The sequence below is a fragment of the Ambystoma mexicanum genome, chromosome 2p (assembly GCF_040938575.1).
Source record: "Ambystoma mexicanum isolate Mex_15411 chromosome 2p, UKY_AmexF1_1, whole genome shotgun sequence".
Taxonomy (NCBI): Eukaryota; Metazoa; Chordata; class Amphibia; order Caudata; family Ambystomatidae; genus Ambystoma; species Ambystoma mexicanum.
Window position 1 is genome coordinate 763,050,467 of NC_090923.1, and position 24,732 is coordinate 763,075,198.

The following is a 24,732-nucleotide window of genomic DNA, read 5'->3' on the forward strand; positions in this document are numbered from 1 at the left end:
ACCCATCGGTAAGACATTACAATACATGTGCTGTAATCAATAGCTATGAAGATCATAGTGTGAACCCACAGAAACAATTAGTAAAATACAGATATTCATAACTCTCGCTTTAGTAAGGAAACAGTGCAATAAATGAACTTAAAGGCAATACACTACATGCTTATAAAGAGCTCCCTACTGGTATCATTCAATGCAGGGGTAACAACCCAGGCATTTATCAGTACGAAATGAAACAATATACCTAGCTTGCTCAAACCAGTGTACTAGTATGCAGCTGATCTGGGAATAAATGAATCATTTGGTTTGTTTATTAGTGAGCAAAGTTGGTCTCATAATACATTTGATAGCCGTCGTTGAATATGTAGATCCTGTGCTCATTGGGGTTGTAGTTCATGCTCTGTACGGTGTCCATCAGGGTTTCCATCACAAGGCTCATTTGCTCTTCTTGCCCTGTTTTGGTGTCGTACCGGTAGAATATCTCCTCTTTATTGCTGCCTAGTGGTCTGACCGCATACATCACCCCACAGATCATGAAGGCGTTGGTGACCAACGGTTTGTACTCTGTGGTGGTCCAGCTCTTTACCACACTAAAGGATGTGACATCTAGCTTACTAATAACAATTTTACCCGCACTGTCCTCTGTGGCATACATGACCCACAGCCCATGTTCATCTGAAGCAAAGTCCAAGTATTGGTAGGTTACATGAGAGTAGGTGAAGCGGATGTTATTCATTGCATTGAGAAGGGTCTTCCGCTCCACAACACCAGTTTTCAGGTTGTAGCGACACATATCTGCAGAGTTATAGCAGTTGTAGTAGAAGTAGTCTCCATGAATGATCATGCCAGCGCCTTGACCTCCATTAGTGTGGTTCCACCGTCCGGTGCTCTTCTTGTAGATGGAGAGCTGCTTTTCTGTGGAGCTCCTGTACAACAAGAGGTCGTTGTAAGACGAATAGGTGCGAAATGCCTCTAGGATACGGCCATCCATGTTGAGTGGGGCCACCCAATACAGATTCTTCCTAGCCGGAGGAAAGGCTGTGTCCTTTCCCCAGCCGCCATATTTGTGGCTAGACCCCTTCCAATTGAGCTGCACCAAAGTTGGTTTCCCGATATGTGCCAGACCACTGTGCTCACAATTGCCTGGTTGGAGATAAAAACATCAAGAAGGACATGAGAAGATTAGACAAATAACAGCCTCACACACAGAGAAAACATGAGATCTCTTTACAGCCTCAACAATAGGGAGTGCAGTATGAATGAGCATTAATCTACAACATTCTTCAGGGTAATTGGGATGAGGATTACTGAAGCAGGACACGATAACAACACAGACAGCCGGTAGAAACACAGTTTTGTGTATGCAGGGGGCATTTAAGATTTTAAACGATTGCTTGCAAATGGCTTGTGGAGAAAGGTGGGGGCGGGTTGGGTGGGGCTGAGTAGATCTGGAACCATTCTCCTGTGCCCACTCCCTGGAGCCTTCTATGCTGCAGCATTTGATAAGACCTTGGTGAATGCACTGCACATTGGTAGATATCGGCTAATAAAGCAATATTTTACTCTTGCCATGTGTAATCTACTCACAGGAATAGACCAGGCTTCAGCTCAACATCAGAAAGCGTATAGGGAATGCTCTGCATCTCCTCCTAAGACTGACCTTGCAGTTGTAGAACTGGACGCAGGTGTCCTAATTCCTATGAGGGTCGAGAGCAGCCTAGGAGGTAACATTTGGTGTGTACTTAGCAACTGCTCGTCTCTCGCTCCCAAGCTGGGTCATTCTCCCTTCAGTAACTCAAACACTCTTGTGCCGTCATGGCAACAATCATAATCCGTGTGCCTCTTCACTGATAGAGCACCGTGTATGTATTTTAGGCGGGGAAGTAGGTATGTTTATGTTAGCTCTTGCAACAACCTGCCGTAGAGTACAAGATAGAAGTGATGCTAAGGTGCAAAGAGAGGACACCGATCAATCATTTATGAAGGACAGGTAGTCTGGTGTAAGAAGCACTTAGAATCCGTACAGAGGAATATTTAAACATGTCATCAAATCCTGCAGTGTTTTGTAGTGTAGATACACACATAATTTGCACTTTTTTATTCCAGAGAATCACATTTCAAATATGGGTCCTCCCAAAATGTACAGAAGAACTATCAGTAAGATGCATTATTTGCACTCTCCTTCTCACTGGTTATGCCCACAAGTGTCGCATCTGTGCACTACAATATAAGACAACATGTTCCCTACACGATTACTGTCTTTTCAAAATGGCGACACTGTTTACGTGGAGAGTGGCTGTGGCATGCATCACTTAAAGTGGCCTGCTATATTTCTTATCTGTGAAGCAGACCTTTGCCACACTGGTGTATTTATCAATATGTTTCAAAACTGACTGTGCCCATGTTTATTCCCAGAACACTGTCCATCCACTCCATCATGTATGAAGATTTCACAAGATTTACAGGAAGAAAGTAGCAATGTCTATTCAAATCAATAAAACTTCTTGCGGTCGAAACTGCCAGTATTGTATATTCTCTCATGACCACCTATCATGCAACTTAACCAAGCAGAACAGAACCACAGCCATTATGAGTTGCAGGATGCGACTAGATCAAGAGAAGCCACAATGTGTTGGCAGAAATTGGGAAAGAAAACAGAACGACGTGCGGCTGTGATGTTGATCCCTGATCGGGACAGAGGCACGCCCAGTGATGATTACTGAGCGACATGACATACATGAGGGGAAGGCATCCTTGCCTATGACCAGAATAGGAGTCACTTGGATGCCAGTTGCCATACTCCGGCTTGCACCCAAATGTCTTCCATGATGGAGTGATCCGCCGCAGGCTAAGACAGTGTCACATAGGGATTCAGAATTGAATCAAACAGACATAAGGTGATTTTATTAAGCCATGGCTCTCATGGCCAAAGGATGAAACGTTGAGAAGTGTATTGTTTTAATGTAAATTACTAAATGTATCTTACTGTTTTATGTATGATTCCCATTGTGTAAAACCTTGTAACAATTGTGAAAAATCTGTGCTCAGGCCCATTTTCTTGGGACGGGTATATTCTGCCAGTTTCCCAGTCTGTTTCTATAGAGCTGTAAGGAAATAACATTGGACTCTGTTGCTTCTGCTGCTGTTATCATATTGGATTTATTGGGCAGGTTTCCACACTGGGCAAGCAAATCCAGCCTGGCTGATTTCTGGGGCTTGTGGGAGAGGTGCTTCTCAGAGAAGGCAAAGGGCGAGCTTGGAAATCAGGCAGACATTCTGAAGTGGGAATATTTACAAATGTCTTCAATGGCAGATCTACAACACCAAGCATTGTCAAAGCCAATATGCCTGACTTTCCAAATGTAGACAGCAAACCACCTCTGTGATGTTTGGGATCAGGAGGCTTGAGAAAAAACATTTACAGATATGGACATATTGGCTGTTTTCAAACCGTTATATGTGTTCCCTTCTTCCAGGCGTTTTTATTGTCTTTTAGATAAGACAGCGATTCCAAACCTGTATTCCATAAATACCGTTCCTTCAGCCAATAAGGTTTACATTGCTATTTTTATTTTATTTTTTTGCTTTGAGAAGCCTCAGCCCTGGGTATTTTTTGTTTTTACCAATCAATCCACTGGACACCATCTGATGACGAAGTCTAAGGGACTTTGAAAGCTGATGCAATGTTGTATCTCGGTGCAGTATAGTCCAGTTAGTTCAATAAAAGGTATCAACGCCTGCAACTTGTGTGTGATTTTAAAACTAATAATGGTGCCAAAAGATCATCAAATGTTTCAAGGTTTATACATGAGGTGTAGCATTGCAAACATTACCAGTGCTAAGCAAACAAGGTCTATTGTTATTGTACATGCTCGTTCTGGTCGCACGTCTAGTAAAAAAAATAGCATGACATATCGCCTCCTGTATCTAAATGGGAATTGCCAATGATTTTTCGGTGTTTCATTAATTAAGGGAAGGCCATTACATATTTAGGAGCCCACATTTTTGTTGCTAGGTGCTTTTTGTTGCAAAATCAAACTCGTTCCTTTTAGCCTCTTTCCAAATCTCACTCTTTGGAAGTGACTACTCCACTCTCATACCAAAGTCCACCAAAACGTTTTCATTTTCACTCGTGAACGCACTTATTTCCATGTTATTCCTTGCTATTACTGATGCATTATGTATATGATAATAAGAGGACAAAGTTTGAGCGGGTACAAACTAGATGTTAAGATAAGAGGCAAGATTTATCCATTTTTTAACCGGTCGCCAGAGAGGCCAACTCCAAATAAGATTGAATTAGTTGTATTGGTAAAGACTGCGGAAGGCCCAGTGCAGGCCACTATGACTTTCTTTCAACCAAGACAAGTATTCTTTGATTCTAATCAGCACTTAGGTCCATGCAAAATCATTGAAATGATCTTCTGCCTCCACGCTTTAATGAGTGGAGACAAAGAAAGGACCCCAAAAATAAAATGAAATGTCCTCAAGGAGCTCATTGTTCAAATAGTCTTTGCTTCCTGTTTCTTTCTGCAGTTGATAGGTACTGATTATACAATTCAAGTAAAGGTCAAGATAACAACGTTCTCTGCTATTTCAAGCGGAGCAGTTTCAAGCTGCCATGAGAAATCCTATTGTTTCTTAGATGTTGCAAAACACATTATCTTGGACTTTGTTATGTACATTTTTAAATTCGAGTGCTTAGACTAGAGTACCCCGAAAATGAGTCCAGATATCTTTGGAGTCCTTTCTCGGTGACGTCCATCAGGGTTCTGTCCTCTGAGTAGGCCGAGTATGTGTCATTCTGACAGAGCAAAGTGTGTTATCAACTTCTGCAATGTATAGGTTGAAGAACAACGGGCCAAGATACAACTCTGGTGTAACCCATGGTGAGTAGGATCAGTCAAAGTCCCACCAGCTTCCAGCTGCACGCTAGCTGATGTGTCACTATTAAAGAGAATTACTAAGTTGAGCAGACTTTAATCTTTTTAGAAGCACATTTCTTACAATTTCACTCGAATCGAATAGCACAGTAAAATCTAAAAAGGCAACGTGAAAATGTAGCGTTTTCCATTGCGAATGCCGTTTTTGCTAACATGATTATACATAGACCATTGTATGATAGGGCCATGCCTTGCCTAAAAGTGGTCTGAAATGAAGGGAGAATGCTTTGTTCAGTAACCTATTTATTGAGTACTTTGCATAATACAGTTGACAAATGTTGCTCGTAGCATCTAGCAGAGCAAATAGTTCGTTTCTAGGGTTCTGATGCATGCACTTCTTGTATATTGATATGATAAAATATTTTATTTATAGCGCGCCTATACACAAGTGTTTCAGGGTGCGACAAGGCAGGGTGGGGGAACAAGCGGGAACAAGCTAACAATCTTACTAGGCCCAGTGACATTGAGATTATGCAAGTGCAGGGGAGGGGGAAAGGGAGAAGTTCCAGGGGATGGGAGGAGGAGAACGTGCAAGACATAGGATCAAACATCAACAAAAAAACAGGAATTGCAGCCAGTAGGTGGCAGTGTAGTGTTAAGTGCAAAAAACAAGTGATAGATGAGTGCAAGTAGGAGGGTTGTAGGGGTGCAGATACAGCCCCAAGTGCAGGGTTGCAAGAATGCAAGGTCCTAGAGGCTTGTTATGCTGTGGGCCAATCTTGCAGGCAAATCTGCCTCTTTGCAACGGTGGAGAATGTAGGTACAACTGCATTGCTATGTTGGCGGCCATTGCAAGCTTGTGAGGACAGTAATCCAAATTCGTGGTGGAGTTCATGCTCATTGGGTCTCGGTATTCGGTCCCAAAAGAGCCGTAGAAAGAGGGGGCGAAGTTGGGAATCTGGGGCAATTGATGGGGCAATGAACATTAGTACCCTCCCACTCATCGGTTCCTATCTGTGCTGCCCTGGGCCGACTACGACTATGCTTTTGGGAACGCCTGCTTGGAGATATTGTAAACCGCAAACCTTTCCTTCCCAGGTGAGTCTACCTACAATAATGCATAATGTTGCTTTATAGTCAACGGAGAAACATTCAACACATGTTTTATCTTAAATCTACCTTTTTGTCTGGGTTAGCCTCAGGTTACCGTACTAGAGGATAATGACGATTACTAACGGGTGACCGGAATCTTGGCATCTGGAGTAGTGTCCCATAATGACAACTCTCCTGATGCAGAACAATACACCAAGAAGCACTTAAGGTGCCTGTTGATATCCTACAGCTACCTGTTGTTGGGCCAGGAAGGTACAAGAGACTCTTCTATGCCTGCAGAGGGAGACGGTCTCGGGGGCATGCATGGGGCTGTTATTTATTTTATAATGAGCACTTTATATACAAACAACCAGTACCAAATGGATGGATCAGTTAAAAAGAATCACAAAGAAAGGATGTGATATTTGAGCTTAGATTGAAGGAGAGGGAAACTGGACAGAGATTGAAGAGGCAGAGGGAGAGTGTTCCAGTGCTTAGCAGCCAAAAGGGAAAATGAACGGAAGCGAGATGGCGCACAGGGAGGGCAAGGAATGGTGTTAGGCAGAATCCTGTGCAGTGCCCTTAGGGACCACTACACACAATTAAGACTACAAGTGGTAATACAAGTTTTACCTTTGGTACAAGCCTGTACTACTATGTTAAAGTGGTAGCAGCAGCAGAGCAGCAAGGCTTAGCTCAAGAGTATATGAGCAGTAGCAGAGATTACACAAAGAGACCACAATTACTGTGACTCAAGCAAACACTGACTCAAGGTTTCAGGTAAAAAATATAAGTACATTTATTTTTAAACTGTTTGTTATAAACACAGCACTTCTATTAATTCAAAGCCACACGTAAAATATACTACAACCAACCAATTCGCTTTGTACGGTATAACTTCAAGGTACATGAAGGTATAACTTCAAGGTAAGTACCCTATGTTTTAATGGACCGGTGTTGTGAAACAAAAGACGTTACCGGGAATACATATGCGATCACTTTTTGACAGTAATGACAGTTCGGTCTTACTAAAGAAACGTGTATCTGCGGCAAGAAATGTTACCGGGGCAAAAACACACTTAGCACCTGAGATACCCAGAGAGAGTTGGGGGCAAAAATCATAGGCAATACTTTTGTCAAGGCAGACAGAATCATAGAACACTCATGGACAGAAATTCAAGAGTCAATAGGCCGGAGCCAGTGTCAAGTGGAACCGGGTTCCTGTTGTCGAGGATCACACAGTCGGACAGTTCACGATTCAACGTAGCCAGGAGTACTTAGATATTGTCAATGGAGGAAGCAAAATTTATAAGAAGGAGGGAAGATAAGAGCAGGGCTTTAAGTGGGCCGGGGCCTGCCGGGGCTGGGCCCCGGCAGGCTCCGAAATTTCGTTTTGAGGCGGGGCCCTGCCTGGGCCCACTAATCTCCCCTGGCAGCCCCAGCCACTACATGAAAAGGCATTTTTTTCTACAGCCTGAAGCTCTCGCTCGTGTGCGAGAGCTTCAGGCTTCAGAAAAAAATGCCTTTCAGCCATAATGGTGGCGCCGCACCTACGAGGCATCCCTTTAATCAAGTGATGCACGTGGGCCGGCGCCACCATTATGGAGAAAAAGTGAGGCCGCTGGAAGCAGAGGCCTTGCTTTCTAAATACTGAAGCTCCCGCGGATTCGCGGGAGTTTCAGTCCTTAGGAAAAAGCCCTCTGCTTCCAGTGGCCTCACCCTTTCAGCCTTGATGGTGACGCTGCCCCTCCCCAGCTGGCGAGGGGCAGCGCCACCATTAAGGCTGAATAGGCGAGGCGCTGTCCCCTGCCAGGCAAGCCTATGGAATATAAGTGCAGAGATCAGCACCCTCTCCATCATAGGGGAGAGGGTGCTAATCTCCACAAAAGGTTGCCTGGCAGGGGTGCCAGTAGCCCATTGAGCCGGGGCTCGTCAAGGGGGCGTGGCCTAACGGGCCATCCAGGCCCCCGCTGTTAGGCCACGCACTCTCGATGAGCCCCGGCTCGATTTGTAGTGCCACTTAAGGCACTGGATAAGAGCAAGCCTTGTAGGAGGAGAAAAAGGGATTCACCCGATTTCCTCAAGCAGAACACAGTACCTTATTCGATGAAGAAGCTGGTGCCACGGCAGTTGTTCCTGGTAGTTTCCTGCAGACCCATGGTTCCTGGAGCTTTGGCAAGAAGGACGTCTGGAGGGGTCTGCACTACACAGGGCTGAAGCCGGCAGCAGCGATGGTGAACAAAAGGAGCGCTCCTTAAAAACAGGAGAGGCTCTTCAGATGGCTATCCGGACCACTACAGCAGTGTGCAGCGATTTCGACCACGAAGAGGATCCTCTGTCTGTAGAAGATGAGCTGGTTATCCCCACCAGGCTCAAGGGAAGAAGACTCCGGACTATATCTTCTCTGGTCGTCGAAGGGTAGATAGCTTAGGACTGCAGCAGGGCTTACCGGGACGGAATAGTTGCAGCAGCCGACTTCTTCTCTGCTTCTCTTCGGTTCCTTGTAGTTCCAGTGGCGACTCTGACTTCCAGCCCAAGAGTCCTGCCTTTTTATGCAAAAATCCCCCATTCACACAGCCTGTCTTTCAATCACGCAGCAGGGGGGTTGTCCAGCCCGGACAACCACCTCAGCCAATCATGGCAAAGTGCGACTTGGATTTCCTAGGATACCCTGTGCAGGGGGTGACTACACCCCTCCCTCACATTCAGCACACCTAGACACCCAGGCGCCTAGAGGAGGGCTTCTTTGGCAGAAGCCCGCCAAATGACAGTGAACAAAGAAGGCAAACCTGCCGCGCAAAGTAAAACACAAGAAAGGACTTTAACAAAAAGAAATGGCGAATAAAACCGACCAGAGCCAAAAGAAAAAGTATTTGGTCAAGCAGGTTTAAGTTTGAGGCTAATATAATAGCCTAAAACAATACTACGTTTATATAGTATAATCGCGGTAGAAAAGTTAGGGTAGATACCACTGCCAACAGCCAAGTCTAAATGTTAAAAGAGCGAAACAATGCTCTAGGAGGTACAGATAAAAAGGGCTAAGGATTAACACTTTCCAGTACTCCATGTAAGATGGGGTGTACTAGATCTGTGGTTAAATGACTAAGTAAAGTTAATGGCAACTTTACATTTTTCTGGGGGACAGTAGTCAGCCCCAGAAATGGAGTCGGTGGGAAGTCTAAAAGACAGCCCTGTGTCACTGCACTGAAGGTGCTGTGTAACACACAAACGAAGGGGGCTACTGAAGTGGTGCACTCCAGAGCCCACAATCACAAAAACAGATGAAATACACATGGCAAAACATGGGTAAGAGTGGGGGGAAAGCTCATACTCTTACCAAGTGGAATAAAATAACTCCAGAAATCCAACAATTGCTGCTGAGGGACTCACTAGTTAAGGGAAATTAGCCATTGAATGAGAATTCTCCCTAACACTCGCCCCCCCATACTAAAGGACAGGAGGATTTAATCCACTCCTGGAGGGTTCTCATACCTCTATTCGGTTACAAACATCCTAGAGAGACCATCAGCATTTTGGTGGTGACTTCCTGCTCTGTGCTCAATGGAAAAATAAAATCCTTGCAGGCAGATTGACCATCTGAGTAACTTTGGATTTTCCCCTTTCATTTGCATCAGCCATCTCAAGGGTTGGTGGTCAATCTGAATGATGAAGGTAGATCCATACAAATATGGTCTAAACCTCTTCAGTGACCACACAATAGCATAACATTCACGTTCTATTGTTGCCCACCTTGTCTCAGGATCCTTTAACTTCCTGCTGATGAAACAAATGGGGTGTTCCCTACCTTTCTCATCCAGTTGACTAAGGACTGCACCTATACCTACATTAGAAGCATCAGTTTGTACAATGAAGGGTTTGGTGATAGCCAGGAGCTCTTAGGACTGGAGCTTGACAAAGGGCTTTCTTTAGACCTTCAAAGACTTGATGGCACTCCTCATTCCACCTACCTTTTTAGGGAATTTGGGAGAGGAGATGACATTCAATGGAGAAGCTATGGTCCCATAGTTCTCTATGAAGTTCCTGTAATACCCAGTGAGACCTAAGAAGGCTCTCACTTGGGTTTGAGTAGTAGGGGTGGCCCAGTTTTGTACAGCTTGTACTTTGCTAGGCAATGGCCTTATTTCACCTCCTCCTACCTCATGTCCAAGGTAGACCACTGTACTCTGACCAATATGACATTTGCTTGCCGTTATGGTCAGATGGGCCTGTTCCAGAGCCTGCAATACATAGCCTAGGTGTTCAATATGTTCTTTCCACGTAGGGTTGAACACTGCAATGTCATCCAAGTATGCCATGCAGAAGTCCTCCATCCCATTCAGAACTTGATTGACCATCCTCTGAAATGTAGCAGGTGCATTCTTTAGTCCAAAAGGCATTACCTTGAATTGGTAGAGGCCAGCTGGGGTGGAGAATGCAGTTTTCTCCTTGGCATGGTCTGTCAGGGCTATTTGCCAATAGCTTGACGTTAGGTCAAATGTGCTGAGGTACTTGGCTGCACCACGTTTGTCCACCAGCTCATCTGTCCTAGGCAAAGGATGGGCATCAGTCTTTTTGACTGCATTTAGAGCTCTATAGTCCACACAGAATCTCAACTCCTTGGATCCTGCCTTTGGTACAAGCACAACTGGGCTAGACCATGGGCTAGTAGAGGGCTCTATAACCCCGAGATCAAGCATCTTGTTGACCTCATTCCTCATATGGGTTCTTACATTGTCTGACATTCTGTACCCCCTGCTTTTGACAGGCAAACAGTCACCGGTGAGTATATCATGTTGGCCCCAAGGGGTCAAGCCTGGTGAAAGTGAGAACAGGGAGGCAAACTGATTTAACAGTAACTTGCACTCATCGTGCTGGTCAGATGTGAGACTGGAAGAGAGATTGACTCCTTCCACTTGCTCATCTAAAGGTAAGCCTCTGAGGAGGTCGGGCAGAGGTTCACTCTCCTCCTCCTCCTGAGCTGAAGCTAAAGCAAAGCTCCTATGTCAGGTCTAGAGACATAAGCCTTCAAACGGTTGGTGTGAAAGACTCTGGGAGCCTCCTTAGGATTGCCTAAATCCACCAGATAGTTCACCTCTCCAATTTTACCCACAACTTTGAAGGGTCCTATCCATTAGTCCTGCAAGGCCCTCTGCCTTGTGGGGACCATAACAGGAACAAACTGGTCTTGAGTAAACTCAACCATGTTAGCCTTCTGGTCATGCCAATGTTTGACCAGAGCTTGACCAGCCTTCAAGTTATCACTTGCCTCTGCCATCATGTGTGACATTCTCCCCCGGAGACCTATCACATAGTCAGTCACGCTGACTGGCTGAGGGAAGGAGCACTCTCCAACCCCTCCTTAATCAGGGCTAAAGGGCCTCTGACTGGATGGCCATAAAGAAGTTCGAAGGGACTGAATCCTACTCCCTCCTGAGGGACTTCTCTATATGCAAAGAGAAGGTCCCACTTTCTTTTAAGGGGTTCTTCTAAAGCACCTATCATGCTCTTCATAGTTCTGTTAAACCTGACCACCAACCCATTGGTTTGGGGATGGTAGGCAGTTGAGAACTTGTAGGTGACTCCACAGATTTTCCACATTGCTTGCATGTAGTGGGACATACAATTTGATCCCCTGTCAGATATCACCTCTTTAGGAAAGCCTACTCTGGTAAAAATACCAAATAGGGCCTTAGCCACAGCCACAGCCATAACAGTCCTCATAGGTATGGCTTCAGGAAATCTAGTGGCATGATCCACTACAACCAGGATAAACCTGTTGCCTGAAGATGTGGGAGGGTCAAGAGGACCAACAATGTCAATCCCAACCCTCTCAAAAGGAACTCCCACTACTGGGAGAGGCACCAAGGGTGCCACATTCTTGGCTCCACTCTTGCCAGAGGTTTGGCAATTGTGGCAGCTTCTGCAGAATTTGTCTACTTCTGAGCCCATCTTAGGCCAGTAGAAGTAAAGAGAGAGCCTTTCCTTGGTCTTCTTAAAACTTAAGTGACCAGCCAAATGTATCTCGTGGGCTAACTGCAGAAACTGGAGTCGGTTCACTAGAGGTACTACAAGTTTTTGCAGTCTCCAGGGGTTGACTCAGTCGGTTCACTGTAGCAGAGGCCATCTTCCCAGTGCAACCAATACTTCCCAGGCTCAGTCCCACTGAGCTGAGAAGCTGCCTGTAGGCGAAGATCTTCCAAGGTAGGACACTCTCTTTGCCCCTTGCTGAAATCTACCCTGTTGAGCCCACCTTCTGCCAGTAAAGCCTGCAGCTCAGGATGGTCAACAGGGTCAAGATCTCCTACCAGAGTACGATCTTCTTCTAGATCTGATTCCTCAGTATCTATATGAACCATACAGGGTTGAACCTCACACTCAGCTGGTGGAGGAGTCACAGATGTGACATTGGACAGCCTTGGAGATGTCCTTTGGGGCACAGGAGTGCTTGCTGGTTTCTTGCGGGCAGACTTGGGTTTCCCCTTTGTCTCTTTCAGCAGTAAATCCTGTGGACTTGGGGTGATAGTTTCCTCTATCATGTCCCCAGGAGAGCCTCTCAAGGTTCTCTCCCTTGCAGACCTTGTGAGCTCCTGCTTCCTTCTGCTGAGGGGATTGGGGGTACTGGACACAACTCCAAGAGTGTTACGGTCCTTACCGAGAAGGACCCTCCCAGGCACATTATTCTGCACACTTACAGGTATTCTGACAGTCATGTCATTACACTGGATGAGAGCTGGTAACTGGGGAACCATTTGCACAGGGCCTTCAGCTAACTTGGTTAGGTGTTTGGGTGCCTTAGCAACATCCTCCACCTTGAAAAAACATTCATCAACCACAGTTATGCTGGCTCCAGTGTCTCTGATGGCAGGGGTTTCCTGACCATTCACGAGAACACTATCTTTGCAATACTCTTTAGTATTATCTGGGATTGAGTTATAGACATCTAGGTTCTGTTGTTCCCAAAGACCCAAGGACACTAAAGAAACACTAGCTGAGACTCTCATGGGCTCATCAACTAGTAACTGAAAGTTTCCACTGGCCATAGGTATTTCATCCACCTGGGAGAAGGCTAAAGAGTCAGTGTGGACCCCTGAAAGTTTACCCTTACATCTGGGATCCCCTTTCACATGGTCTGGTAACCCACAAACAAAGCATTTTCCAAATTCTCTCTGGAATGGGGGTTTGTTCTGACCTCCATCTGGTTTGGGACCAGATGGTACACTAGCCTGATTTGGTTTCCCTTGTGGCTTACCCTGGTTATGTTTGGGGCCCTCTTTTGGATTGGAATTATTGGAATTCTCTTTGTTGTCTTTCTTTGGCTGCTTTCCCTCATCCTTTTTCGGAGTTACCCCAGAATCCTTATGAGTAGCCCTGTTGGCAACCCACAAGTCAGCAGCCTTAGGTATCTTCTTAGGATCTATCTCCTTTGAATCAGCCAAGTGCTGTCTAAGCTCAGGGGAGCGGACATCAAAAATAGACTCCAACATTACAAGATTCCTCAAACCTTCATAAGTGTTCACTTTGTAACCCTTAACCCAGCCATCTAAGTTTTTCAAACATTCACACACCCAGGTAGCCCAAGGGGTACCATCATGCTTTTTGACGGTTCAAAACCTCTTAAGGTACTGGTAAGGGGTCTTCCCAAATATAGCTATTAATGCTAGCTTCACACAGTCATAATCCTGTTTATCCTCCTCCCCCAATTCCATTACAGCATCACTTGCAACAGGGGGAAGCCTAGAGAAAAACCAGGGAATCAGCTGATTCCCTGAGATACCTTGAATTCCATGATTGTACTCAAACATTGCTAACTAATCCAAAACATCAAGTTTAGTCTCATACATACCAATCATTTACTTTGGCATACAGGGTCTCTTAGGACTAGAAGACCTAGAAGACTCTGGGAGAGAAGCATTTTCTACCGACAATTTCTTCATCTCTAGTTCATGATTCAGCTCCATTTCTCTGAGCCTTAACTCTTGATGTTTCATGGCAGTTTGTGCATCAATACTTTTCACTTCCAATTCAAGTCTCATTTTCTCAAGAGCAATAAACTCAGGAGTAAGTGTAGGACCTGTGGGGGTCCCTGTGGACAGAGGTTGTGCTTTCTGAGCAGGCAAAGGAGTTGTAGGGTTTCCTAACAAGGACTCATCTACTTCTTCTAAAGTAACACTCTCAGAATCAGAAACATCAGTATCCACATTTGCTGGAGGGGCAGGCCCTTCTGACACACTCGTCAGACTTTGTTTTCCCAGATTTCTTTCCTTTACCAGAGAGACTCCTCTCCCTACACATGGTTCTCAAAACCTCAGCAGTGTGGTCTAAGAGACCGTCTTCAGTGTAGCTTCCCATATTTGATATGATTTCTCCGTTAAATAGAATTAGTGGTGTTTAGCCTTGTGGTTAGTTGAACCCAAGCAACAGCAGCACTCTAAGTGTAAACACTCTACTTCCAAATCCTCACTGCTGTACACCAGTGTTAGGCAGAATCCTGTGCAGTGCCCTTAGGGACCACTACACACAATTAAGACTACAAGTGGTAATACAAGTTTTACCTTTGGTACAAGCCTGTACTACTATGTTAAAGTGGTAGCAGTAGCGGAGCAGCCAGGCTTATCTCAAGAGTATATGAGCAGTAGCAGAGATTACACAAAGGGACCACAATTACTGTCACTCAATCAAACACTGACTCAAGGTTTCAGGTAAAAAATATAAGTACATTTATTTTTAAACTGTTTGTTATAAACACTTCTATTAATTGAAAACTACACGTAAAATATACTACAACTAACCAATTTGCTTTGTACGGTATAACTTTAAGGTAAGTACCCTATGTTTTAATGGACCGGTGTTTTGAAACAAAAGACGTTACCGGGAATACATATGCGATCACTTTTTGACAGTTCGGTCTTACTAAAGAAACACGTATCCGCGGCAAGAAATGTTACCGGGGCAAAAACACACTTAGCACCTGAGATACCCAGAGAGAGTTGGGGGCAAAAATCATAGGCAATACTTTTGTCAAGGCAGACAGAATCAGAGAACACTCATGGACAGAAATTCAAGAGTCAATAGGCCGGAGCCAGTGTCAAGTGGAACTGGGTTCCTGTTGTCGAGGGGAACACAGTCGGACAGTTCACAATTCAACGTAGTCAGAAGTACTTAGATATTGTCAATGGAGGAAGCAAAAGTTATAAGAAGGAGGGAAGATAAGGGCAAGCCTTGTAGGAGGTGAAAAAGGGATTCACCCGATTTCCTCAAGCAGAACACAGTACCTTATTCAATGAAGAAGCTGGTGCCACGGCAGTTGTTCCTGGTAGTTTCCTGCAGACCCACGGTTCCTGGAGCTTCGGCAAGAAGGACGATGTCTGGGGGGGTCTGCACCACACAGGGCTGAAGCCGGCAGCAGCGACAGTGAATAAAAGGTGCGCTCCTTAAAAACAGGAGAGGCTCTTCAGATGGCTATCCGGACCACTACAGCAGTTTGCAGCGATTTCGACCACGAAGAGGATCCTCTGGCTGTAGAAGATGAGCTGGTTATCCCCACCAGGCTCAAGGGAAGAAGAATCCGGACTGGATCTTCTCTGTTCGTCGAAGGGTAGATAGCTTAGGACTGCAGTAGGGCTTCACCAGGACGGGATAGTTGCAGCAGCCGACTTCTTCTCCGCTTCTCTTCGGTTCCTTGTAGTTCAAGTGGCGACTCTGACTTCCAGCCCAAGAGTCCTGCCTTTTATGCGAAAATCCCCCATTCACACAGCCTGGCTGTCAATCACGCAGAAGGGGGGTTGTCCAGCCTGATCAACCACCTCACCCAATCATGGCAAAGTGCGACTTGGGTTTCCTAAGATACCCTGTGCAGGAGGTGTCTACACCCCTCCCTCACATTCAGCCCACCTAGACACCCGCAGCAACTGGACGTGTGAGGGCTGCATTTGATATTTGGTGACTATACCATGCATAAGACAGTTACTGCTATCTGTTTGGCATTTGAGGTTGTGCGTGCATATGACGGCCACATGCACATGTATCGTTCTACCTTTAAAATAAAATAAAAATTGTTACTCAAACCAAATGGCTTTTTCAATGTTTCATTTTTCAATTGTTATCTTTATCTGTCATGCAATATATATATATTTATATTTTTTGTTTTGGAGCATTTGGTGATACTAACCTTGCAAACATGAGGAGAGAAGCGGGAACGGTGTGAGGATATCTGGTTGCCATGTTAACTGGCAATGCTCAGGCATGAATCTGCTGCATCACAAAATGTAAACGTGTGTCCCCTGCAGACATTTAGACCAATGTTGGGATGTTTTTGAATGATTGTGCCAAGAGTCCCACTCTCGCTAAGCCTTAGACGAGGTCAGTCCTCTCCCCACTACTCAGTGAACTGTTGAAATTGACCCCCGCCCACTCCCCTCACTGGGAAGGAGAGCCCTGGAAAAGTGCATAGCCTGAAGAGGTAGGAGAGGGCTACTGGATCAGCTTGTGGACAAGCAGATAACTTTTAAAAACCTACACACGTGTTTACAGTTGTGCATGCGTGCGTGCATGTGAGGGTTTGAGTGTGACTGTGTGCACTCATGAATGACTTAAGTGTGATAGTGTGCGAAGCTTAGCGAGTGTATCGGCAGGAAAAGGAAAGAACCTCTGTGAAGAGCCCTGAGGGTAACACCTGCTTTGTTTAAACCTCTGAATTGGTTTCGCCACTAGTGTGAAAGGGAAGCCGACAGATACAGGTTCACTTTTGAAAGAAAAAACAACACGAGCGAGCATCAATACAATGCATTAATCTGCTACACACATCCTGCCCCGTTTAGCTTTGAAGGAGGTTTTTATAACTCGCCCCACCCACCCGTCCTAACTCACTCCACTCTGACCCCACCCACTTTCCCTTGCCCCTTTCTACTCAAATGCCCTTACTCACCCTCACTAGCCATATTCGCCAATGTTCCTCACCCCCTTTACCACAATTACCCACCCTCAAACCTCTCAGCCTCCACCCACCTACACTAACTCACTGCTTTTCTGCTAACTCACCCCTCTCTGCCCCAACCACCCACCCTACCTCATTACTTTGCCCACCCACCTACCTTAGCTCACCCCTCTCAATCCCCACCCACCTTACCTCACTCTTAAATGACACCACCCGGCCACCCTATCTCAATCCTATCTTACACCTAAACCCTCTCTCCCTCCATCCACCCATCCTACACCACCCCTCTCTGCCCAAACACCCACCATACCCCATTCCTCTCTGCTCCAAGCAACCACTCAAGCTCAAACCTCTTGGCCCCACCCGCTTACCATAGCTCACCATCTCTGAACTCACACACCTATCCTAGCTGGCCCCTCCCTCACTCCGCCCACCCATCCTCACCCCTCTGACCCCACCCAACAAACTTCACTCACTCCCCTCTGGCTCAAACCGCCCACCCTACCTCACCCCTCTCTGCAACTAACCCTCCCTGCCCCAACCACCCACCCCACCTCAGTTATCTCTTCTACCACCCACCTACCCTAGCTCATCCCTTTCTGACCCCTGTCAACCATCGACCCTAACTCACCATTCCCTACCCCCACCTACCTGCCCTACTTCACCCCTCTCTGACCCCACAACCCAAGCTACCTCAATCCTCTGACCCCACCTACCAACCCCTTTCTTATCATACCACCCACCCTATCTCAGCGCTCTCTGACCCCAGCTACCCAACCTCACCCCACTCTGATATCATCCACCCACCATACCCCAGCTCAATCTGACCACATCCACCCACCTTACCTCAACCCTCTCTAAAACCCCACCATAGTTCACGCTCTCTGACAACTGGCACGCAACCTAGCTCACTTCATTCATACCCTATCTCACCCATCTCTGCCCCATCCAACCTCCTTATTTCACCCCATCTGCAAAAACCACTCACCCAACCTCACCTATCTGCCCTCACCCAGGTACCTTGGCTCACCTCTTACAGCACTGAACCATCCTGAGTCATCCTTCTGATCTCATGCACCCTAGCTAACCCCTAACATAGCTCACCCCTCCCTGACCCCACCCATCCACCCTACGTCATCCGTCTCTAATGTCACCCATCCCCCACCTCACCTCTCTCTGACGTCACCTTTGCTCACCCCTCTTCAAGCACAAATGCCCACCCTACCTCAACCCTCTCTGAGACCACACCCACACACCCTACGCTACCCTTCTCTGACAAGACCCACACACCCTTGCTTACACCTCTGTAACCAAAACCGCCCACCCTATCTCACCCCTCTCTGAAACAACACCCAACGTACATCCCCCCTCTCTGACTCACCCTAGCTCACCTCTTGAGTACCATACACCACCCATCCTAGCTCACCCCAGTTCACACCACTGTGCCTCCACCCACCCTATCTCACCCCTTTGTGCAATAGTTCACTGCGCTGTTCCACCACCCTATCTTATCTCCCTGTGCAAAACTCACAAACCCCAGCCAACCTTCATGCCCCCAGCCACCATATTGCAACTCACCCTGCCCACGCCCGACCTCACCCATCTCTGTCCACATCTTACCTCAGCCCTCAGCTCTCTCTGCCCACACCCTACCTCAGCCCTCAGCACTATACCCACACCCTACCTCACCCCTCGCCACTCTCTGCCAAACCCTACCACACCTCTCTCTTCTCACACCTTACCTCGCTACCTTCAGCCGTCTCACAAAACATAGTAAGGTACACACATAAATATATAAATGCTTACATTTATATATTTGTGTGCGTGCCTTACTATGGTTTGTGTACTTCAAGGTGGCTTGAAAATTACACAAACCATAGTAAGGCACGCACACAAATATATAACATTTATATATTTGTGTGCATACCTTATGGTTTGCGTACTTTTCAAACCATCTTTTTTAAACATTTCGAGGTTTATAAAAGATGGTTTGAAAAGTACACAATTCAATCCATCTTTTTTAAAGCTTTGACAACGGTCAAAGCATGGGGCGTCTTTGTCCATCAGCAAAGCTTTATAAATGATGGCTTGAATTGTGTACTTTTCAAGCCATATTTCATAAACCTCGAAATATGTATCATAATTCCCAGGTTCGCCGAGGGTTAAAGACGCCTCGGTGACCTGGGGAAACAAAGGGACAGTAATTTCCTCCGGTGACCCCTCACATGAGTTACAGTGATTGACAGAAGTGCCAGCCAGCCAGGGCGTCGCTATGGCTGGCTGGCACTTCACTTCTGTTAGCTTGCCTGACTTAATGGTGGGCGCATATCCCGTTGCAGCTGCGGCAGGATAATGTGTCCCCGCAATGTTGTGGTGGGACCGAATAAACAACTTCAAGTGCCAAAATTATTAGCTTTGCCAACGTTTGTTAATTCCTCTTAGCTGCTCCTACTTGGTACACCCCCCTTCTCACATTCGCCAAACCCCCGTAACTGTGGCAGACTGGCATTCTGACTTGATACTGACATCAAGGTTGATAGTATAATACTTCAAAGGCTCAACAGAAAAGCTCTGAACTCATCATCCAGGCTTCGTATCAGCTCCATTGCTGCAGTGCCTGGCTTTGCAACAGAGGCAGAGTGAAGGGGATGCCTTCAGGGCGGAGGGGGGGGGGGGGGAGCAGTACAGCAAATGGTCTGAAGGTCTGCAAGTGGGCCGTCGGCTGTACAATGAGTATCCCTGGCCTAAAGGCACTCAAAGGGTGAAGAGTCAAATGGGTACACTTATTGCTGCTATTATACAACTAATGCATACTACATTGCTCTCTCGTCTCCATGTGTCATGGAACTTTCTAGAATACTAACCATAGGGAACTTCAGCTGGTTCTGCCGGTTGTTTGGGGCTCTTCTCACAGTCCTGGAGTCGCTCCTTGAGGGACTCCATTTCCCGTCGTAGCTGCAACAGTTTGTTCTTGTCAAAGGATTCCAACTGGCTCACCATGTTCGATATATTTTGAACCTTATAGAAAAATGAAAGGAGAGGAGAGCGTTTAGCATGAATTTGTATTGCTCTTGTGACTGAACACCTGATTATGGCTACTCTTTCAAATATATTATTTAGAAGTGCTTATGTTGACTTTAAGCAGTGCCTTTAACTGTAACCTTATGGCACGCTTTAGACTCGTTTTCATTTTAGAAATTGTCATTTAGGTTGCTCTTTTCCGCTTCCTTACGTCTCTTTTTCAATTGTGTTTTATATTTTTACGTTTTTTTCCACCGTAGTGTTTTTTAAATGTATTGCATTTCACATTCCCCGCAGGAGTGCACCATACCTGACCCACAGGAGGACAGCTCATGCTTGAAACTACACCAAAAATGTGAGGTTCATTCCCATTATGTCAAGAGGGAGGATTTGTGGGATCAGCGCTGGGTCTTTCCTGATTTTCTGGGGCTGTGTGAAGTGGGAGGAAGTGGGTTAGTCACACGATCTTGGCAAACTGCCCTATAGATAAAAAATAGTCACTTAATGGAAAGCAAAGAAGGACAATGCCCCTGTTTGGGTGAGGGATATAGGAGGTAGTCAAATGACAGTGATTAATCCTTACCCACATGATTGAGGAAGGAAAGGGGCACCACAATAGAGGCAAAGTGGAAATTCCTCAGTGCTGGCTGCTGAGGGACATCTGAAGAGATTTTCAACTGATGGCCGACACCATAAACAGCTTCAAGACGACATAGTGGATGGCAGATTGTCTGGGGCAGCAACAATGGGGCCTCCAAGAAGGTATATTATAGAGACATGTTTGCTACAATTGTGAGAGCCCCTCTTCTGAAAACGAACACAGCCGAATAACCTGTCCTCTGGGATGCTTCCCACTCAGGAGGGTCTACAACCAACCGCGTGTTAGCTCACTGCACCTTTCACAGGGGAGCAATAACCATTTGCATATCAGACTGTTCGCACCAATAGGGGCAGTCCGGCACTGAAATGCTAGGCAATTATCCTACAGACAAGAGAAACATTAGAAACCTCAGAAATATGTTTCGGCCTTCCTGGGCATCATCAGTGCGGAGAAGCTGAGTTTATTGGGCATCATCAATGAAAGACGCAGTGACCTAAAAAGCGGATGTTGACTTTCCATCTGTGAAAGATACAGGAGGCTAAAATGTGGTTTCAGGCCCTGCTCTTTAGGAACCAACCAAGGTTATTTGGCTGGGTTTGGTGTCAGCCGAGGGCTGAAACATTTGTATATATATATTTTAAAGGTGTGGTTTTAACCCTAGGTTACTAAGGGAAAGCAAATCATGGACCGCTTGCTCACTTTGCCTAAAGAGGCACACATTCTCCTCACTGATGGTGCTCCGCAAGGCTGGACCCCATGTCTATGATTGCTGATGCTACTCTTGCTCAATGGAGAATTGCCTATCATTTCGGTTCTGGACTGTTCTTGTGGGTGGGACCAGACTGATGCGCAAATGGGGATTTCTCCTCTGTGAGCAGTACAGCGAGCTAACACATTGCTGTAGACCCTCCCGAGTCTGAACCAGCCCATAGAACACAGTATTTGGCCGTATTGGTTCCCAGTTGTTGGGCTCATACATGTTTTGTTTTTATGTGGGGTTTAGTTCTAGGATACTATGGGTAACCCCGACATGGACCCCTTGCTCACTGTGTTTAGAAGGGCACAAATGTATCTCACTGATGAGGTCCAACAAGGCTGAAGCACGTGTCTTGGATTGTTGTTGGTTCTCCTGTTCAGAGGAGAATTGTTCAGCATTTCAGTGCTGGACTTTCCTTTTGGGCAGGACAGTGTATATTTCTCCAGCTCTTAAAGGTGCATTGAGCTAAAACATGGGTGCAGACTCTCTTGGATGGAAATCAACCCATCAACCCATTGGCTATGTTTCTTCTCAGTCGTGGGGCGCCCTTATTTTTGTATTTCAACATAAACATGTCTAACAAAGCTATAACCAGTTGTGTTCCTAATAGACCTTGTTAAGTAGTGTTAAAAGAAGGAACATACACTCAACATCCTTCGCAAACTAAACAGAGTACTAACAGGAACCCAGCAATCAACATGTTTCAGCCATCTTGAGTGTATCATTCCTCAAGGCTACGTTATCAGAACAAGTTAATCAAATGTCCTCATCTTGCATCCTACGTTGTGCCTGCTTAGTCTTTTTCTTTTTCAAAGCATTCATTTTTTTTTTTTTTTTTTTTTTTTTTAATGGAACGCTTCACGAATTTGCGTGTCATCCTTGCGCAGGGGCTTGCTAATCTTCTCTGTATCGTTCCAATGCTAGTATATCTGCTGCCGAAGCGAGCACTCAAAGCATTCATTTGTGGATGGATTATTTTTATTTGGATAAACTCAGGGTTGTGGAAGCCTTCCTAAATACTGAAACTCGACTTCAAACAGAGCACACTAGGCTTACCACTTCTGACCCAGTTTTTTAAGTGAACGCGAGAGTTTCAGCATAACTGGAAAACATCTAGATCTCATGTTTCTCTGCATTCGTGGGCACCTCATGTCAGATGGTGCACGTCCACTAAAGAGTGGCACAATGATAAGGTGGCATAAACCCTTTCACTGTGTCCTGAGGCACACCCCCTCGACTGCCACAGAAGGATGGTCCTAGGGGATAACGAGTTGGGGGACAGCATGGTGGCTGCCTAAATGTTCTATCTCACAATCCTCTAAATTATATATTCTGGACAGACCCCTCGGGAGAAACAGATTTCCCTGCTCCTTCCACTTTACGAAAAATGACATCCCGAGCCGCTCTGTGCAATGGGGCTGAGACAGGGTCTACTGTATTGGAGGAGCAAGCTCCTAACTCTCAAGTATGTACGCCCACATTTCCAAAAATGTCATCCATTATCTCCATCCTACATATATCTGCCTTCTACTGCTCAGCTCTGCTTCCACAGAGCCCTGCAGATCCGCAGGAGGGCACCAGGACTCTTCATGGGCAATCTTCTGATGCTTGGGTCCAGACCTTTGGTTACTTCTGGGCCAGGATCGATAACAGCGCTTCTTCAATCAATTATCTCTGTCATTATTGGGATAGTTTGGGACCCGCACGTTCGAAGGTGTACTTGCTCTTCAGTTTAAGACTTCTTCTGGGAGCTTCACTGAAAAGTCACAGTCTCAGATTGAGAACATCCTCTCTCCAAGTGCTGCTTAGCTCTGCCCTGGTGCCCTAGCCTCTGCGATACACTGAAGCAACAACCAGAGGCGTAGCTTGGTCAGTATCATTTGGGGGTGTAGGTCTGGGATTTCCCAACAAGAAACACACCTTACCCAAATAAAGATTGCATCCCAGGGTGTCTTGTGAGCACTATTGGGTCAAATGAATACAGGCAGCCTCGTTAGCACCACTAGAACACATTGGGCCTTATTATAAGCATGGTGGTAGCCGTGCCTGTAAAACGGGCACGGCTGCCGCCGGAATTGCATTTTTACCGGCACCCGTCAATGAGGAATTACCGGGTAATTCCAACATTGCCGGACCCGGTAATTCCTGCATGCTGGGTGCCGGTGCCTGCCAGTCCCCAATCCCATTTGAGCCCCATAGGAGTCAATGGGAATGGGGACGTCGGATGCAGCGGCACCGTCCTTGACGGTGCCGGTGCATCTGACATGCTGCGCTCGCGGGTGCCGCTCTGCCCGCCAGACCTGGCGGGCTGACAGGCGCCTGCGAGCACAGCTCGTAGTATGGCGGTCCGGGATCTATGGTACTGGAATGCTTACCAGTACCGTAGTTCCCAGACAGCCATGCTTATAATGAGGCCCATTGTCCTACTGTTGATAACGATGGGCAACTCAGAGCGCAGCTTATTTTCACATTAATAAGGTCTCCGAACCGCTAGCAAGCAGGTGAGGGTTCAGGGGGCCTACTTTAGCCCAGTGGGGCTAACGCCACATTAGTATTCGGAATAATGTGGCATGTCACATTGAAAAACAGTTACATGCCACATAACTTGTTGCAGAACCGATCCAACCACGGAGCCCCGACTGATCAAAGAAAAGCCGACTGGAGAGCAATCCTGAGATGGGTGTCCCCACACCCTACTGAAATCTACTCCCGTGGGAAAGACGTTGAGGAGAAGCACCGGAGGGCCTGTAAGATCAACACTGCGTGGCACACAGCAGATTCAGTGCCCTGCAGCCTATGAGCCTATCATAACCTGAGGGCCTGCTCAGCAAGCTCTCCTACCAGAGGGAGCAAAGAAGAAACCAGGAACAGCTGAAACCCATCAGAGACGATGGGGACGGCATAGGCAAAGCGAGCAGCTACACAACTCAAGTGGGAGGCAGACCAGACTGGAGCCTTGAGGAGATTCTATTGCTTAATCCTGAATTAGAGGGCTAGAACAATGTTTATTTTATTTGCTGAGGCCGAAGAGACTGTGCAGTGCTAGCTCACCGCATAGACGTATGGACTGTGACAAGGAGGAGGGGCGAAATGGCAATGATCTGTCGGTTTGAGGGGTTAAAATATATTTAAAATATTAACAATGGATTTAGAAAACGTAAAAACATGACGTATGACAAGAAGCACGACGCCATCGATGGTCTCAATGGACCGGGCATGAATCATGAGATTTCATGAGATGGTGAGATTCCCGCTTTAAGGTTCGCACACACGTTGCTTGTTGAAGGGCATTCATGATTGTTCTTAAAAACTAAAGAAAAAACAGATAACCAGAAGTTTCCGTTGTATAGTTGTGCCTTTTTTATTGTTCCCTAAAAATGCCACAAGAGGGCAGTGCCACATAATATTTAAAGAATGTCTCTAATTTTGATTTCCTTGAGACACACTG

The 24,732-nt window shown here is 46.2% G+C and overlaps 1 protein-coding gene and 1 non-coding gene across 2 annotated transcripts in view; both read right to left on the reverse strand.

The window, feature by feature from the left end:
* Nucleotides 1–289: 289 nt before the first annotated feature.
* LOC138566766 (olfactomedin-like) overlaps nucleotides 290–24,732 on the reverse strand; it is a 29,464-nt gene continuing 5,021 nt past the window's right edge. The window contains exons 2-3 of the mRNA XM_069644411.1: nucleotides 19,770–19,923; nucleotides 290–1,140 (exon numbers count right to left, since the gene is read on the reverse strand). Of these exons, the coding sequence (XP_069500512.1) occupies nucleotides 311–1,140; nucleotides 19,770–19,923 (984 nt within the window). The 3' untranslated portion in view covers nucleotides 290–310. The remainder of the gene's footprint in view (nucleotides 1,141–19,769; nucleotides 19,924–24,732) is intronic.
* LOC138568563 (U6 spliceosomal RNA) lies at nucleotides 22,127–22,232 on the reverse strand. Its single transcript, XR_011302893.1, has one exon. It is a non-coding gene; the product is annotated as a U6 spliceosomal RNA (small nuclear RNA).